Here is a 17,882-nt window from a genome sequence, read left to right on the forward strand (position 1 = left end):
TTGGCTTTCCCAGAGCTCAAGAACCATTAACTGAATGGTGATGAACTGTCTTCGTTTTACATTTTTTTATTATGATGTATGATTTCGTGTTATTGTAGGTGTAAAGTGTTGGGATGACTTATAAAACTTTTCTCTGTATTTTTCATGTGAAAGTACACGTAACAATAAATTCCTATTCTATTCTAAATTTTCTACCCCAGTGGGCTGTAAATGATTACTTGCTTAGTATATTCAAAACTGAAACTGGTAGATTTTTGGGAACTTGAGGCAAGCAAAGATATATAGTTGCAATAGACTGAGAAAGAATTTGATGGGAGATGTTCAGCCACAATCATATTGAATAATGGAGCACATTCAAAGAGTCTTACAGGCTACTCTTGTTCCTATTTCCCTATGTCTGTACACTAGCTCTCCTTGTTCTTCTGGATGGTGGTATTGTCAAAATATATTTGGGGAAATGAAATATTTTGTGTTAAATATCATAACCTTTCTGTAAGTTTACCTTCAATAAGGCTTCCTTTCAAATAATTACCAACTTACTTCAGAAAATTTCAATTAACTAGCATTAAAGAATAAATGAACAAAAGGACTTGCATTTGTATAGAGTGTTTTCATGTCCTCAGGATGTCCCAACTTGTATTACAGCCAAAGAATTCCTTTTGAAGTGCAGTTCCTGCTATTTTGATAACATGAAAGATTATGAAGTACAAAGAGTTCTGTGTCCTGGTCAAAATTTCTCTTTCAACTAACAGCAGCAAAAACAACTGAGATAGTCAGTCATTTCATTTGTTAATTGTGGGAACTTGCTATGTGGAAATTGTCCACTGTCCTTTCGTACTTAACAAGCATTTAAAAAGAAATTCACAGATTGTGAAAGTTCTTTTTGACATCCAAAGAACTCGATAAGGGACTGTATGAATCAATTCTTCTTATGTCCTGGTCAATAGTCACACCCAAGTTTTTATTTCCTTCTCCCCTTAAAGTTAATCAATTATTTACCAAATAGAGCCTTCTTTATTTATCTTTACCCTCAGATTTCTATGACTTAGTTTTTGCATGAATTCATTAGATGCTGGGCCCAAACAGATTTGAATAGACAAAAGCAAATTACTGCGGATGCTGCAGTCTGAAACCAAAAGAGAAAATGCTGGAAAATCTCAGCAGGTCTGGCAGCATCTGTAAGGAGAGAAAAGAGCTGACATTGCAAGTCAAACGGTCAGTTAGACTCAAAACATCAGCTCTTTTTTTCTCCTTACAGATGCTGCCAGACCTGCTGAGATTTTCCAGCATTTTCTCAGATTTGAATAGAAATGAGTGTATAGACACTGTCCAAACCAAGATTTTAGTAACAGCCATTTTGGACATTATACAGCAGGGCACTTGTGCTCTTGAATTGCAACCCAAAATAAGCTATTACTATTGCATGAGTTGGGGCAAAGGGAAACTGAGAAGATCAGGCAAAAACCCTTAATTACACAATAGTGATCATTATAATTCTCAATTACAGTGTTATATTCATCCTGCACTCATTAACTATTGCAGTGGAATACAGTTCTTGGCACAGGTATGTAATCTTTATGCGTGAGTTTTGTGGAGAATGGCATATTTCGATTGATCATTGCCAGTTGCGCCAGGGATAGTTGAAAACCATCAAAAGCAGAAATCCTGGTTGTTTCCCCTGACCCCACCAATCCTTTTCTAGATTGGGTCAGTACGGCAGATTTGAGGTCAGCTCGCTGAACACACCAAGGTTTGTAAATCAAATCTCTTAACAGTTGCGGAAGAGTTCCTATTTTACATGAAACTTTTGGACAAACAGTAATGTTTAAAATACATTTCAAACCCCCCCCCCACCACCCCCCCGAAAGGGTATTTGCTTTGTTTGTGCTCAACGTCAACAGGAAATGCCTGTCCCTTTCAAGGCCTTGCAGAAGGTTGGTTTTCCTCCTCACCCGCCTCGCTACTACATGATCTTTGCAATCTTTCATGGGTTGTTGGATAGTGCAGGGCCGTTGGACTTCGGTCTGTTCCGGATGTGCCGAGACCTGGCCCGTCATGTCAGCCTTCCTCCACACGCCGGTGACTTTTTAAATTCGACCCCGAAAGAGTTAAGTTTTGTTGACAAGGCGAGCAAGGGCCTCGCGCATGCGCAGACACGCCGCCGGCGGTAGAAGCGGCAGAGTCTCGGCGAGTGAACAAGCATCGCGCTCGCAGGGCGTTGCTGTCACAGTGGCCCTGACAGATTTAACGGGAAGCCGATATCCCTTCTTTGATGAGAATGAGATCTGATGTGCCCGGGACTCCATAGATGGCTCTCGTAACGGTCCAGCGGTCTCCGACACCCAGCACCACCTCAAGCCCCTGTGTTTCGGTGAGTGTTTCTCTTCACTTACCCGTCGTCGTCGTCCTCCTGCTCCTCCGTTCAACACCGTCCCTCAGAAAGGCGCTCGTTGCCCCAGTGCGCCTGCGCAGCTCCAGCAGCGGCTGATCGCGCGCACTGGGTTTTAAAAATAAACGTTTTCGAATGTGATGGCTCGGTGCCCCCCAATGGCTTGCACTGGGGGAATTTACTTGTTTATTGGCTTGGGTTCCGCTTATAAATCGCCTCTCACCTTCCTGCACGGTGAAGTGTCCATCGATGGCCGTTTAGCTGGTTAATCGAGCATCACTTAAACTCTCGCTCGTGCTTCCTGGTTGAAAGTCGAGTGATAGGCCCGACTTTCCAGCAGTAATTTTAAGTTCACGTGCATTTTTCACACGATTTTTAAATTTAATTTGTTTTGGGGGTTGGTGTACAGCGATTGATGCTTCCTCAAATGCGTTTATTTGTAGTATGGCTTTTTTTTTAACGATCGTAGGGTGTAAACTCCATTTAGCACTTAGTAAATCCATAAGGAAAATTTTGCAAAATGCATTGTGTGTGAAAGAGCAATTAGGGGTAACTATTGACAACCGTTACGCTTTGCATCATAGGTCGCCTCGCAGCGTAGTTGGTGTTGGAAACCGCTATTGCCAAGGCTGCTGTTAAACTGGAGGCGTTCCCCAATATTGTACTCCGTTGTAATCTGGGATAAATGTGTATCAAATAGTAACTCTAAACCCTGGAAACCGAGTCTTCTCTGCATCTCTTTTTCTTGTTAGCCTATTTGGAAGGGTTGTTAAAATTGGCAGCAAACTCCTGAATCAGAGCATCAATTTATTGGATTTTTACTGTAGAACAATGATGTATCACTTCACCCAATTCAAGTGACACGTTTAAAACTGAAATTTTATATATGTCACTAGCCAGAAATGATCAGTTCCTTATTCCATTATAATTCTGATTTTATCACTTTCTGATGTAGTTACATCAAGTTTCAGTCAAAAATAAAGGAACATATTAAATCTAGCATGCAGTAATTGCATATTTCCTTGCATTTTGAAAATATTTTGGCTGAGGCAGGCTGTTTACTGTGTTTAGATTTTTAATGTACCCATTCCTATTTTGCAAATGATCTTACTGAACTAAGTCCCCAACCAGACCTTAAATATTGATTTGACTGAAAATTAAGTAGGTTTTGTTAATGCAGTAAACTCTTAGAAGCATAGAAGCATCATTAGAGAACACTTTAGTCAAACTGTAAATAGCATCATTTTGCTTATGTATAGTAAATACCATAGCAACAAAATGCTACCCCTCATCCAATTCCGAATTGTGTTCCTTTCCAGAATAAGTAGTTCATTCTGGATGGCAGTAGTTATTTTGGGCGTAACAAATTTTCTTCTTCTCATTTTATTCCTGAAGTTGCTTTCTTTGATGTTTCCTGCAGAATCCCACTCATGATTGACTTGAAGGCATAGAGGGTGTTCATATGCCTGTACTTGCTTTAGGATGCAAGCATGCTGGTATGCAAGACCAGTTTAGTTACTGGTGTCACAGATTGTGTAGTTTGATTTTGCTCTGTACAGCTGTCCAAATGGGTCTTATGTGCTGGGGATCAGATAAAATGAATAATAAAAAACAAATAAATACTCACGGTCTATTGCTTGAAGCTTCAGAAAAAGTTTTTTTTAATGGTTATCAGTATGTATTGGTCGTACTGGGGAGTACAAGCCAAAATATGTGCATAGAGCTTGGCTTGGTATCAACTTGGATTAAGTGGCATTAAACATACAAGTGCCTTAGGTGAATGATGAGAGCCTGTGGTTGAGTATAGCGCCAATGCTGAGAAGAAGCATAGAGAGCAGTGATCAGGTGATATTAGGTTTGAGATCTGTGCATTGATATTAGATCTCAACCCTCTTCCCCAGTATCCTCCTGTCTTAATGTAATTGAACAATTATTTAATGAGCTCAGTCTAATTTCCCCAACTTGTCTGCATGCAAATGTAATTTATTTTTTCAGTAACTTTCCACGTGTTTCCTATATTCGGATTGTATTATGTTTATTAACTTGTTTGATCTTGTGCCGTTTATTTTGCATCCAGTGTAATTTGTATTTTCAAATCCAAAAGTTTTCAAAAGGTTCATTCTTTTTTGCATCCAGTAAGTTAACCTTTTTGATGGGAGTGGAAGTCAGTGTAAGAGATAAATTTGGTCATTCATTGCAATTCATAATTTTAAGGTTTATTGATTTAAAAGTTTTAGAAGGCACTTTTACATTCCTAGCTTGATCCGAGACCTGTTGTACCAAATCTGCACAAAGGCAAGAAAAATGGGAATCGCATAAAACAATGTTGTTTCAAGTTGGTAAATAATACTCATAGAATGATTACAACACACTGTTAATTTAGTGGAAAAAATTTTACTGAGAGTTTTGGTTTTGATCATCAAACCCATTAAAGTTGCATTTTTTAAAAAAGATTTTTCATAACATTTCAATGGAAAAAGAGTAAATTTCACCTGTTTTGCTGTTTTCTTTTGAAGGTGATCTCTTATACTATTATAAGCCCTGTACTGAAGTAACCATGGTTTTGTTTCCAATTATGCACTAGAGTGTCAGCAGCTTATTATTCTTTGAGACATCACAGTCGAGGCTATCCTTCCTTAGTGTCAAAAATTACAAGTGAGATGTGATCATTTGGTTGAGATCACGTGAAACAGAGGCTGAAATATTTCCTTTCTCTTTTCCACAGAAACCAGTGTGGTTTTGGCTCTACCATTGACCAGCTGATGCATGTCTCATGGATTTATTTACTTTCAAAGTATTGTTTGCATTTTTAGGTTCAAAATCCTTCTTAACCACAGATTTATATAATGCAAAAATAAGTACACAAACTAAAGAAAAGTTAAATATACAGTCAGTGGCATGCATCTTAATTTATTTTAATTGTTTTTTGAAACTACCCAGTTATTGCAATTATCAATAAATGAGGATAGTGGTGTAGTGCTGAAAAAGCTTCAGATGATTTGAGACTGTTTTTTAATGTCTTCAAGCAGATAATAGTGAGCATCAGCTTGTGTTGTGCATGTGTAGTTTATCGTTATTTTGCAAACTGAAGTATCTCTTTTCAGCACACTGCTTGTGATTGAATTGGTAGATGCACAGAAGCATAGGACAATGAATTATGCAGGGTCGGAAGGCCCAGAGTTTAGTCACTTCTTAGTCATCTCATCTCAGCAGAACAAGAAACCTAATCCTAACCCTATTTAACTCAAAATTGACCCCCACTCCACAGATGTGGTGAAGTCTGCTGAGTATGTCTAGCACTTTGGTTTTGTTAATTCCAGTTTTCCAGCATCTGTGGTATTTTTGCTTAGCATCTGGCTGGTTTATTTCATTACCAGTGTAATAAACTTGTCCTGTTGCCAGCTTTATGAATTTTCTGTTTTCACCCTTAATGTACCTACCATGTCACTGCCTGAGGATAAACCTCATCTTAGTAAATGTAGTGTAGCTGTGGTAATTTAGTTATAGTCTGAATGACTTAGTTTGTTTTGACCTGTTGGTTGGCATGGGGTTAGTCCGGCCCTGAGTGAGCGTATAGAGTTGGTAAATGGGAGCAGCTAGTCTGGTGTTTGGAATGTTTCTGACAATTTTTTTTGTGAATAGTCATTGTGGAATTTCTGCTCCTTGATGTCTCTGCTCAGAATTCTATCACCCATCATTACCTTTGCTCTGATATGAATCAGGTCATTTATTTACTACGGGAAGGGCTGGAAACATTTTTTTAAGGACCATTAATCTGTAAGCATTCAGATTAGACTATGAATTGTGGAGGTTCTGAATGAATAGACAGAAATATGAAGAAAATGAGCTCATTGGAGTGTGATTTATTGGCACAATTAAACTGGTATGATACAGCTGAAAGGATTTGTTTATGTGGCAACAAACTAAATCCCAGTGAAAAATCTGGCAACTTTGTCATAACAAGCAACGTATAGTGCATCAATGCTGGTGAAAATGTAGGAAATGAATATGCATTTTGATGTTAGATTAGTAAACTGTCTCAAATTCAAAACTAAAGGGAATAGGTTTAAGTCAAGAGGGGAGAGATGTAAAAAAGACCTAAGGGCAACTTTTTCACGCAGAGCGTGATGTATGTATGGAATGAGCCATCAGAGGAAGTGGTAGAAGCTGGTACAGTTACAAATTTTAAAAGGTATCTGGATGGATATATGAATAGGAAGGGTTTGGAGGGATATGGGCCAAATGCTAGCCAGTGGGGAAAGATTAATTTAGGATATCTAGTTGGCATAGATGAATTGGACCAAAAGGTCTGTTTCTATGCTGCACAGCTCAATGGCTGTGTGACCAAGCACAAATAATGGCTTGAAATGTAGTAAGTGGTTGTGGATTTGTATCTGATTTCATCTGGACCTGTGCATGGTAGGGGTCCCTATGGCAGTACTAGTGGCACTGACCAATTTCATTTTTCAGACTGGTTATGCTCCAAGCTGGAGCTTGCCTATGCTGGCAGAAACATGATTTTCCACTTGACGGTTTGAAAATCTTTAACTTGGCTGCTGTTGGATATCCTTGCCACAATTTGCAACTTTCTAACAACTACAAGTACATAAGATAGATGATGACAAGTAATCACAGTTTAAATGGCGAATCTTTATCTTGAAAATAGAATGTTTTGAACAAAGGTTTTGCGTTTTAAAAGCCAATGAAATATAGTCCAACTTATGTCACGACAAGCATGCATACCTGTTGTCTGGTGAATTTTCTGATTCATCAGTTTTTTCTTTGCTGTAATGACTGTTTTCTTTTATTATTCCTTTGTTTTCTGTTTGTGTTTTTCTGCTGCCTCTTTGAGAATGGAAATATTGTGCCATGCACTGTCTGATTCATATTTCACTGCAGTACCTAGAATGAGATGAAACAAATGATCAAGGTTCACTGTAATATGCACAGTGGTGCAACTTTGTTCTGTTCATCCAAAAACAGAATGTATTGATTGATAACAGAATAGTCCCCTTTTTTTTCTATTAGATAAGTTGTTTACTGATTTCTTGATGTGCAAGATTGGAACACCCAGGGTCTGACTAAATCTTCAAATCTAGGATATGATGCACTCCTGATGAGCAGTTTGCTCTGTAGTACTGCTCTGTGCAAACTAGAAAGACTTAGTTCCTTGTTAATACTGAGTTGAACTCAATTGCACCATTGAGATGGTGCTGTGTTTCCTCACTGAGTCCTTAAAGATGGTCATATCTCAAGGTGTCAGAAGCTCTTTTGTGATTGTTTGGTAAAACAAAGTTGATTTGTGTGTATTTATTCTGAAGCAATCGATAAGTAGAAAATATTTGAAATTTATCAGTGACCCATGTTATGATTTTCATAGGGACTGATAACTTATTTTTATAAACAAACCTCCGTTATTTTTCAACTGGCGATCAACTTTGCGAAGTACTGATTTCATCATTATTTGAGGGAAGACTGTAGATGGTAATCAGCAGAAAGTTTCCTTGACATGACATCATGAGGTTAATGGGTATCAGGAACCAATGATCAGGATTGCCAATGCCATTCTGTTGTCACCTAGGGTGGGTCTGTTCTACCAGTGGGAACAGTCATAAATTATCTGGAGTCATAAATTATCTGGTTTTTATTGTTATTATAAATGCTAGTTGTTTGTTCCACTGGTGTCCAGATACTTTATGAACTGCTAAAACTTCACCAATTGCTCATATGGACAGATTGCATATTCAGGGAGTTTGTCACCACGTGCAGCTCTGAATGCAATTGAAACTATGGATCTTAATGAATTGCTAGGAGCTAAGAAATTGGTCCCCAACTTCATCTCAAACTCTGAGTTGTGTATTCAAATATGTGACGTGGAGCTGAAACCTACAGTTTTCTGACTTGAGCAACAGTGTCCAGGCTGAATTAAAGCTGACTTGACTGAAGAGGTTGGATTTGTTTGGCTTGTCATTATTACAGTTTTTTACTGGCAACAGTGGGGTGTTTTTACCAAGGAGTTGTATTATAACTGGAATTTGTGAGAGATCTATTGCTTTTGATAAGTGTCTCAGATAGTAGTGAGTGTCTCAATAATCAATGGTTCCAGGTAATCTGTTCTTAAAAACTATTTGAGCCTTTTTACCTTGTCTAGTGTAGAGATTTTGTACTGATTTTTCCTAATTAGTCTTACAATTGTGAAACAAGCTCATTAACAAAGGAAGAAGTACAAATTTTGGTTTCTTGATTAACCATAAAGTAGTTTACCAATTTGAGTTATAAATGAGGGAACCTGTTTTTTTTTCCCAAATGTTTTTGATGCATTCAGTATCCATTCTAATTTTTGTACAGTGCTCATGAAGGGTGTGTCACTTTGTTTTTGATTGTAAGACATTCCAGTTGCAGAGAGCTCATACTCATCAGATTGTATGAACTCAGAATTGAGCACTCTGTGTCATGAATTAATTGGGCACAGTTTTTAAGAAATGAATCAGAGGTTTTGTTTTCTATTTCCTTTGGTGCATATTTAAAATGTATTCTTGGGCAAAGGAATAGAAAGAGAGAGTTGCCTCCCAAGACTCCATATTGTGTGTATGTAATAACTGTTATAAACCTGTCTTTTGTTTTAAAGCCATAGTCAAATCGAAGTAAGTACTGAGCTAAAGCCATGTGTTTTCAACAGATAGGATGTTAACTCCCCACAGATTGCAGTTGTACCAACATTGCAATTTACAATGTAATTTATTCTGAAAGAATAGCTGTGAAGAAATGTTTGCACAGACTTTTCTATTTCTTCTTTGTTCCTCTAGGTGATACCAACAGCAGCTTGTTTTTACGTAATCCCTTTAAATTAGTGAAATGTTCCAGGGTGCTTCACTGTTGCATGAGTGCCAACAGTCTTCAGTGTCTTCTGCTAGATCACATTTTTTGGAGGGTTAGTCCAAATAGTGAGCCGATAAGATCCTTCAGTTCGGAAAAGGGAACCTCACAACCGTGTCCAAACATGAGAAACTTGACTAGTTGCCACCTTGATGTTGGATGCGATCAGTTGATCTGCTACAAATTCACAATTAGCCCAGACAAAAATAAAATTGCTGGAAATGCTCAGCAGGCTTGGCAGCATCTGTGGAGACCAAGCAGGGTTTATCTTTTGGATCCAGTGACGTGTAGCCAGACCTGAGTCTTTCCAGCAATTTCTGTTTTGGTTTCTAATTTCCAGCATCTGCAGTTCTTTTGTTTTTTTTTTCATACTTAGCCCTTCGATTCACTTGCGTTTGAACTACATCTGATGTGTTTACTTACTGAGCTGTCAGGGGATGCACACATGCAGTTTCCATTTTGAAAATAATTAACAAATGAGGATATTTTGTGGTCCAGGCAGACTTGAGCTCTATTTGGAATTGTTCTAATGGCATATTCAAATAATGAATAGACAGGCAGGAGGCTGAAAGAACACAATAGGCCAGGCAGCATCAGGTGGTGAAGTCAACGTTTCTGGTATAACCCTTCAGAACTGGGGATGGGTGTGAGGGGAGCTGCAAATAAAGGGAGTGGTGGGGCCAGGGTGGTGAAGTGGGGATAAGATGAAGACAGGTAGAGGGTACAACCTGGTTGGTCTACCTGTCTTCACCTATTGCCGCTTCACCATCCTGCCCCCATCACCTACTTTATTTGCAGCTCCCCCCACAACCACTTCCAGCCTGGAAGAAAGATTACACCCGAAATGTCGACTTCTCCACCTCCTGATAATGCCTGGCCTGCTGTGTTCTTTCAGCATCCTGCCTGTCTATTTTGGATTCGAGCATTTGCAATTTTTTTTGTCCTAAATCATATTCAAATTATATACTTTTAATAAATAGCTTGCCCTACCAAAATTCGGTAGTCTCCTGCAATGCTGTCTGATCTCTGCTTCTTTAATTCTGGTATCATTGGTGTTCCCAGTCTTTGTTATATGGTTGACTGCTGTGACTTCAGTTGTTTGGGCTTTAATTTCTGAAATTAATCCATGAACAGTTCTATCTCTCCTTATTTCTTTCTCTTTATGACACTCACACTTAGAACCTGCCTCAGTCATCTGTCCCAGTATCACCTTGGTGTCAAATTTCCTGTGAAGTGCTGTAATGTTTAATAATGTTAAAGGAACTATGGAAATGCAAGGAGGCATTCTAGAAGTAGAAGTGATCAGGCTGATCAGATGCTTTCAAAATAAAATGGGAAATGGACGCATGGGCGATTTTGATTATTTGTAAGTTAATGAAGTTTTTTTAAACAGAGTATGGTGTAACATTGCACTTTTGAATAAATAAAGCTGGGGTTGACAGAATATTTGATTTTTTAAAAAATTACAAAACAAGTTTGTGCAGGAAGGAGCATTCATTCTTTCAAAAAACCCAAAGAATGAGAAATAATTTTTCACTTCATGGGTCTTTTGTTTTATGAAATGTTGGGGTGTGGGATGAAATTTTTTGGCTTATTTTTAAGCACTCCTTCACTATTCTGCCTGTGCAGTATACAATCTTTATTGATTGCTGCAAATCAATTTAGAAACTTTTTTGTCACTTGGCAGTGTGTTACAGGGGAAAAGAATTCTCAATGAAGCTTTTTGTCATCAGGACAAAAGCAAAACTACCAAATTTCCAAGTGTGCAACAGCAACATAAATTTTTTTTTTGCTTACAGGATTCTGTCATATAGGTAAAAATATGTTTTTCCTACCATGTGTATTGGAGTATGAGGTGACTTCTATTTTTAATATAGAAAGTACATTTTTGCAAACAAAAACCTTCTAAAGGTCAACTTCTGTTTAACTGTCTACGTCAATTTGTGTTTCTGAATTTGTGACGAGGTACCAATAACAATTAAATTGGATTGTATCCATGAAAAGCACCTGGAACTTTTTTAAAAAAATTAAAATACTGACAGAATAATGTTTTGGAATAGTTACTGACTGTAGCATTTCTCTTAGTTTAACTGCTCTGCTGTGCAGGTTGAACGGCTTCTTTAAGCCAAAATTTATGTAACAGATGGAAGAACATCTCACATCCTGCTGTGCTCTTACTTGGTTTCCTGGTTGCAGTCATGCATCCTGTTGTTTTCAACAGAGAGCAATGTCCTTTTAATACAAGATTTGGCTTCAACAGATTTTAAATTGCTGAATTGTACAGTAATACCAATTATTCGTAATAATTGGATAATGATCAGAGGGGGGGAAACCTGGTTTCAATCTTCTACCCTTTCTGCTGAGATCAGTTAGAGTACTCGTACCATTGCACTGGTTGATCAGGTGATAACCACAACATGAACCAAGCCAAGGAACCTTTCGATTTGGTAAATAATCTCTGGTATTGAGTGAACCCTCATAACATTTTGGTTAATGGCATACCGTCTCTGTCTTAGAACATCACACCATCTATGATGGCTTGCAGCAGTCATAGAATCATAGAATCCATACACTGTGGAAGCAGAAAATTTGGTCCATGGAGTCCACACCGATCCTCTGAAGAGCATCCCAACCAGATCCACCACCTACCTTGTGTTTCCCATGGGTAATCAACCTAACCTGCCCATTGGGCAATTTGGGCATTTTTTAGACTCTGGGAGGAAACCAGAGCGCCTGGAGGAAACCCATATAGACATGGGGAAAATGTGCAAACTCAACAGTCACCCGAGAGTGGAATCAGACCTTGGACCTGACACTGAGAGGCAACAATGCTAACACTGAGCCACTCTGTTATCCCAAAAGTAGTGGCTCTGTTTTGGTGTTGAACAATAAATAATGTTCCTTCCCAGTTGGGCTTCGACTTAGTGTAGCATGACAATAAACTACATCTCAAATCTGTTTTGAGAGTTGACACAATGCATTTTTATTTAAAAAAAGGGAAAGATTGCCCATTGGTCTAATGAAGTCAAATGACTGCATCGAAGGTTATAGGACATTATATAATTTAAAAAGTCTCCAACTTGGAATATGAACATCTAACAATGTGAACAGTACAAAGTTGTACAGAATTCTGCATAGTTTTGTCTACTGACAAATATCTGATTTCTGCAAAGATCTGCTCTGTTCTTCCATCCACAGAGTCCAGCATTTTCCATTAAATACCTTCCCAATTTTATGCTGAAGAACTATTGACATTTAACACAGCACCCTCGACACAGTGGCAATTAATATCTAACACATTTGCAACTTTAGATGGGCATTTTTTTCTTTGGCTATTTTATAATCAGAGATGCTGAATAGAACAGGAAAATTTAACAGCTCTTAGACTGTGGGCATGGTGGCTCAGTGATTAGCACTACTGCCTAATAGAGCCAAGGACCCAGATTTGATTTCATCCTCAGATGATTGGCTGCGTGGATTTCCTCTGGGTGCTCTGGTGTTCTCCTGCATTCCACAGGATTGCAGGTTAGGTAGGTTGGCCATCCTAAATTGCCCATAGCGTCCAAGGATGTATAGACTAAGTGATTTAGATATGGGAAATGCAGGGTTGCATGGATAGGATAGAGTTTTGGGTCTGGATGGGATGGTGTTCGGAAGTTAGTTGTGGGCTTGATGGGTTGAATGGCCTATTTCCAAACTGTTGGGACTCGTGGCATACATTAAGTTAGTCCCAGTCCAAGAGAGAAAGTGCTGCAGACCTGTCCCTGGGTCTGCTTTATAAATGTTTCTAAACAACCTGTCCAGAAATGTTACATCTCTGGAACAGGTGGGATTTGAATATAGGCCTTCTAGCTCAGAGGTAGGGACACTATCATTGCCACAGAAGCCCTTCTGGGTCTGCTTTAAATTTTGCTGATTTTTTTTTCTCGAAATCTGGAAATGATCTTGCATACAACTGAATGGTATTCCCACCATGTCCATTTTCTTCCTCCAACTACTGACCACCACCAGTAAATCTCTCATGTTGCCAATTAGATAATTACATGCAAGGCCTGCTGAGGGTGATTTGAACCATCAAAAGTGAAGGGGTTTGGGGGAGAGGGATGCGCTAAGTCAAAATGGATGTTTTCTGGGGGAAATAAAGCATTGTAACCTGCAGTGCCCACCTCTCCGAAGGCACCAAAAGCATTTATGGATATTGCGAGCTCCCTCTCCAAGCACACCCGGGCACAAACATAACTGCGGAAGAAGGGACAAAAGCCTATGAAGAACTAATGTGATGTGTTCTAACTGGGCAGGCCATTATTTGTTACGAAGGGAGATTAATTAGTGATTTCCCCATAAGCCTTGTTGCAGTTATCACATAAGTAAGAAAACTGAATTGAAATTGCCCAGTGCGGATTAAGTTCCTAATGCCTATACAAGTGAAATATACTTACACCTCTCTCTTCTATGGTGGTTGGAACCCTTTCTCTAAAGCATGAAGAGACATGCTGCAACTCTGTGTCCATGTTTTAAAGTTACCTTTTTTGCCTCTGTTTAAATGAATGCATGAGTTTTTTATTGGTGTGTTATGCTTTAATGTTTCTGGTACCTGCTATGGTATTACAAGCTGCAGCACAATTTCCTTTTATACATAATCACCTGTACTACCCTAGCCTTTGTACCATGCTGTTCAAGCAGATCAGTAACATGCCATTATTGTGTAAATGATATGGGTCGAATTAGCTTTCAGTACAAGGGGCAAAATAATGAATAGATGTTAGTGCCTTTTGTGGTGGTGTTTTGTGTGAATGTAATTTTTTCATGATTAAAGGGTGGTGTACTTCTTGTGTAAACAGATATTTAGTTTTGAATATATTTTCGATGTCTCAGTCATGTACTTAAATGTTTTAAAGATGTAAGTAGTCAGGTCATCACCTCTTCATTGAACCATGGGAACAAAGACCAAATATCTTCAACACTGGCAACATCTGTGGAGAAAAGGCTCCAGTGTTTTGGCTCCAGTGACAACTCCTCTCCTGAACTTCACACATCTTCAGCCTTTTGAAGAGGGAGAGGAAATATGATTTTGGCCAAGCAGGTGATGTTCTAAAAAGGTAAAAACGATGACTGCAGATGCTGAAAACCAAATACTGGATTAGTGGTGCTGGAAGAGCACAGCAGTTCAGGCAGCATCCAACCAGCAGCGAAATCGATGTTTCGGGCAAAAGCCCTTCATCAGGAATAAAGGCAGTGAGCCTGAAGCGTGGAGAGATAAGCTAGAGGAGGGTGGGGGTGGGGAGAGAGTAGCATGGAGTACAATGGGTGAGTGGGGGAGGAGATGAAGGTGATAGGTCAAGGAGGAGAGGGTGGAGTGGATAGGTGGAAAAGGAGATAGGCAGGTCGGACAAGTCCAGACAAGTCAAGGAGACAGTGCTGAGCTGGAAGTTTGAAACTAGGATGAGGTGGGGGAAGGGGAAATGAGGAAGCTGTTGAAGTCCACATTGATGCCCTGGGGTTGAAATGTTCCGAGGTGGAAGATGAGGCGTTCTTCCTCCAGGCGTCTGGTGGTGAGGGAGCGGCGGTGAAGGAGGCCCAGGACCTCCATGTCCTCGGCAGATGTTCTAAACCTAACTAATGAGGGCAGAAACTATGGGAGTCTAAATGTAAACTCTTCTATCTCTCTCCATAGATGCTGCCAGATCTGCTGAATTTCTCCAGCATTGTGTTGGAGTCAAAGAAAGAAGCTTGTTATTCAATAAAAAAAGCTTTTTGTTTAAGTCACTGTGGTATGTTATGTTTCTAGCAAACCCAATGTCTGTTGCCCATCTCTAATTAAGAACATAAGACCAGGATCAGAAGTAGGCCATTCAATCCATTGAGTCTGTTCTGCCGTTCAACTAATCAAGACTGGTCTGATAACCCTCAACTTCATGTTCCTGCTTTTTCCAATGATTCTTGATTTCCTTCTTGGTTAAAAAAAGCTATCTGTGCCTTGAGTATACTTAATGGCCCAGCCTCAAATGTCCTCTGTGACAAAGAATTATACAGATTCATCTCTGAGAGAAGAAATTCCTCCTCGCTTCTGTCTTAAAAATAAATAAAGTTAAAGATCACACAACACCAGGTTATAGTCCAACAGGTTTATTTAGAGCCAGTAGCTTTTGAAGCGCTGCTTCTTCATCAGATGGCACAACCTCCAAGTCTTAAAAATCTTACGTTAAGATTTTGCTCTCTGCTCCTAGATTCTTTCCTTTTAGCGCAGGAGAGGTAGTTTCCTTTTCTATCACAGATTTTTCCATATTATATTCTGTCAACCATGTATTTGGTCACTAATGTAACCTATCTGTATTTTGCTGCAGGCATTTGTCATCCTCACCATTGACCTTCACACCTTTTTTTTGTGTCATCTGCAAACTTGGTTGTAATATATTCACTTTTCTCATCCAATATATATTGTATATAACTGCGGCCCCAGCACTGATCCCTGTGGCACTGCTTGGAAAAACTTATTGTGACTTGCATTTTGGACCACTGCAGGACACTTGCTGCAGTGCTTTCCACATACTATTGAAATGAAGTTATAGGATTTTGACCCAGCGACTTAGAAGGAACAGTGATATAGTTCCAAGTCAGGATAGTATGTGGCTTAGAGGAGAATTTGCAAATGGTAATTTTACCATGAGTCTGCTGCCTGGTTCTTCTGGGTGGTAGAGGTCACCGCTTCAGAAGGAGCTGTTGAAAGAGATCTGGGATTTACAGCAGTGCATCTTGTAAATAGTACACCTTCCTGCAGCTGTGGGCTAGAGGTGGACAAAGTGAAAATTTAAGGTGGAGGATGGAATGTTGATCAAATGAGCTATTTTGCGGTACTTGATGTTGAGTTTTTTGGAGCTGCACTGATCCAGGCAAGTGGAGAATGTTCTGATACACAGTTGACTGGTGCAGAACTGGGTTGATAAGTGGCAGATGGAGTTCAACCAGGAAAAGGGTGAAGTCATTCACTTTTGGAAGGTTAAATTTGAATGTAGAATATAGGGTTAAAGGCAGATTCTTGGCAGTGTGGAGGAACAGAGGGATCTTGGAGTCCCTATCCATAGATCCCTAAAAGTTGCCACCCAAGTTGATAGAGTTGTTAAGGTTTATGGTTTATTGCTTTCATTAGCAGGGGAATTGAGTTTAAGAGCCGTGAGGTTATGCTGCAGCTCTATAGAGTCCTGGTTAGACCACAGTTGGAATATTGTGTTCAGTTCTGGTCACCTAATTTTAGGAAAGATGTGGAAGCTTTAGAGAGGATTCCGAGGTTGCTGCCTGGACTGAAGGGTATGTCTTACAAAGAAAGGTTGAGGGAGCTAGGGCTTTTCTCGTTGGAGTGAAGAAGGATAAGAGGTGACTTGATAGTGGCTTACAAGATGTTGAGAGGCACTGAGTGGATAGACAGAGAATCTTTCCCATGGCGGAAGTGTCTATCACTAGGGGGCATAATTTTAAGGTAATTGGAGGAAGGTTTAGGGGAGATGTCTGAGGTAGTCAGATACATTAAGGACATTTTGAGCTACTCTTAGACACATGGAAGTTAGTGCAATGAAGAGTACATAGGTTAGTCTGATCTTAGAGTAGGATAAAAAGTTGGCACAGCATCGAGGGCCGAAGGGCCTGTACTGTTCTGTTCTGTTCTATAGCCTTAGATTCATGTTAGTCAAGGGAATCAATTTACATTCATCTTTAAATATTCAATGACCCTGCCTCCACACTGTCTGAGGCAGAGACTCCCAGAATCATACAACCCCTCAGAGGGGGGGCAAACAATCACTTCATCATTGAAGGGCAACCCTTACTTTTAAAATGGTACCCTCTATTTCTGGACTCTCCCACAAGAGGAAGCATCATTTCTACGACGACCTTGTTAAAACAGTTCAGGATCTTAACTCATCAAGTTTTAGACTCCACTGGAAACGAACCCAGTCTGTCCAACATTTCCTCATAAGAACAACCCACACGTTCCAAGAATCAATCTCATAAACCTCTTCTGAACTGCCAACGGATTTATATTCTTCCTTTAAATAAGGAGACCAAAACTGGGTACTGTAAGGATAGCCTCTACTTTTATTGTGAAAGCAATTGAACAGAAGGGATAACGTGCCATTAGCTGTCTTGATTAATACTGTAACTGCGTGCAAACTATTATCACTCCTGCACTAAAACACTTCGATCCTGCTGCACCTTGGATCTTTGCAGTCATTCTCAGTTTAAGTAATATCCAATTTTTCATTCTTCCTGCCAAAGTGAATGATTCTGTTTCCATTGTAGTCCACCTACCAGACTTTTGTCCAGTCATTGAACCTACCTGTCAGTCTGCAACCTCCTTTTGACTTTTTTGCAACATACATACTTATCCTGTCTGAGTTGTTGCAATATTTGCCTTCACTTCCCTTCACTTCCCTTCATTTACTTGTTTAATCTATTTTTCTCATCAACCTGTTTAAAGATCATCTTATATGCCTCTGGAGAGGTGAGACTTGAACCCAGGTCTTTCTGACCCAGGGTAGGGACACTACCACTGCGCCATAAGAAGGCCCACTTTTCTACATTTAAGTCTCTGACAAAAATTGTAAATGCCGCAGTACAGACCCCT

At 39.5% G+C, this 17,882-nt stretch overlaps 1 protein-coding gene across 1 annotated transcript in view; it reads left to right on the plus strand.

Moving 5' to 3' along the window:
• Positions 1 to 2,067: 2,067 nt before the first annotated feature.
• The window catches only part of ssh2a (slingshot protein phosphatase 2a), a 168,306-nt gene continuing 152,491 nt past the window's right edge, over positions 2,068 to 17,882 (plus strand). The window contains exon 1 of the mRNA XM_072589735.1: positions 2,068 to 2,371. Coding sequence (XP_072445836.1) covers positions 2,309 to 2,371 — 63 coding nt within the window. The 5' untranslated portion in view covers positions 2,068 to 2,308. The remainder of the gene's footprint in view (positions 2,372 to 17,882) is intronic.

The sequence above is a fragment of the Chiloscyllium punctatum genome, chromosome 19, assembly GCF_047496795.1.
Source record: "Chiloscyllium punctatum isolate Juve2018m chromosome 19, sChiPun1.3, whole genome shotgun sequence".
NCBI classification, from domain to species: Eukaryota; Metazoa; Chordata; class Chondrichthyes; order Orectolobiformes; family Hemiscylliidae; genus Chiloscyllium; species Chiloscyllium punctatum.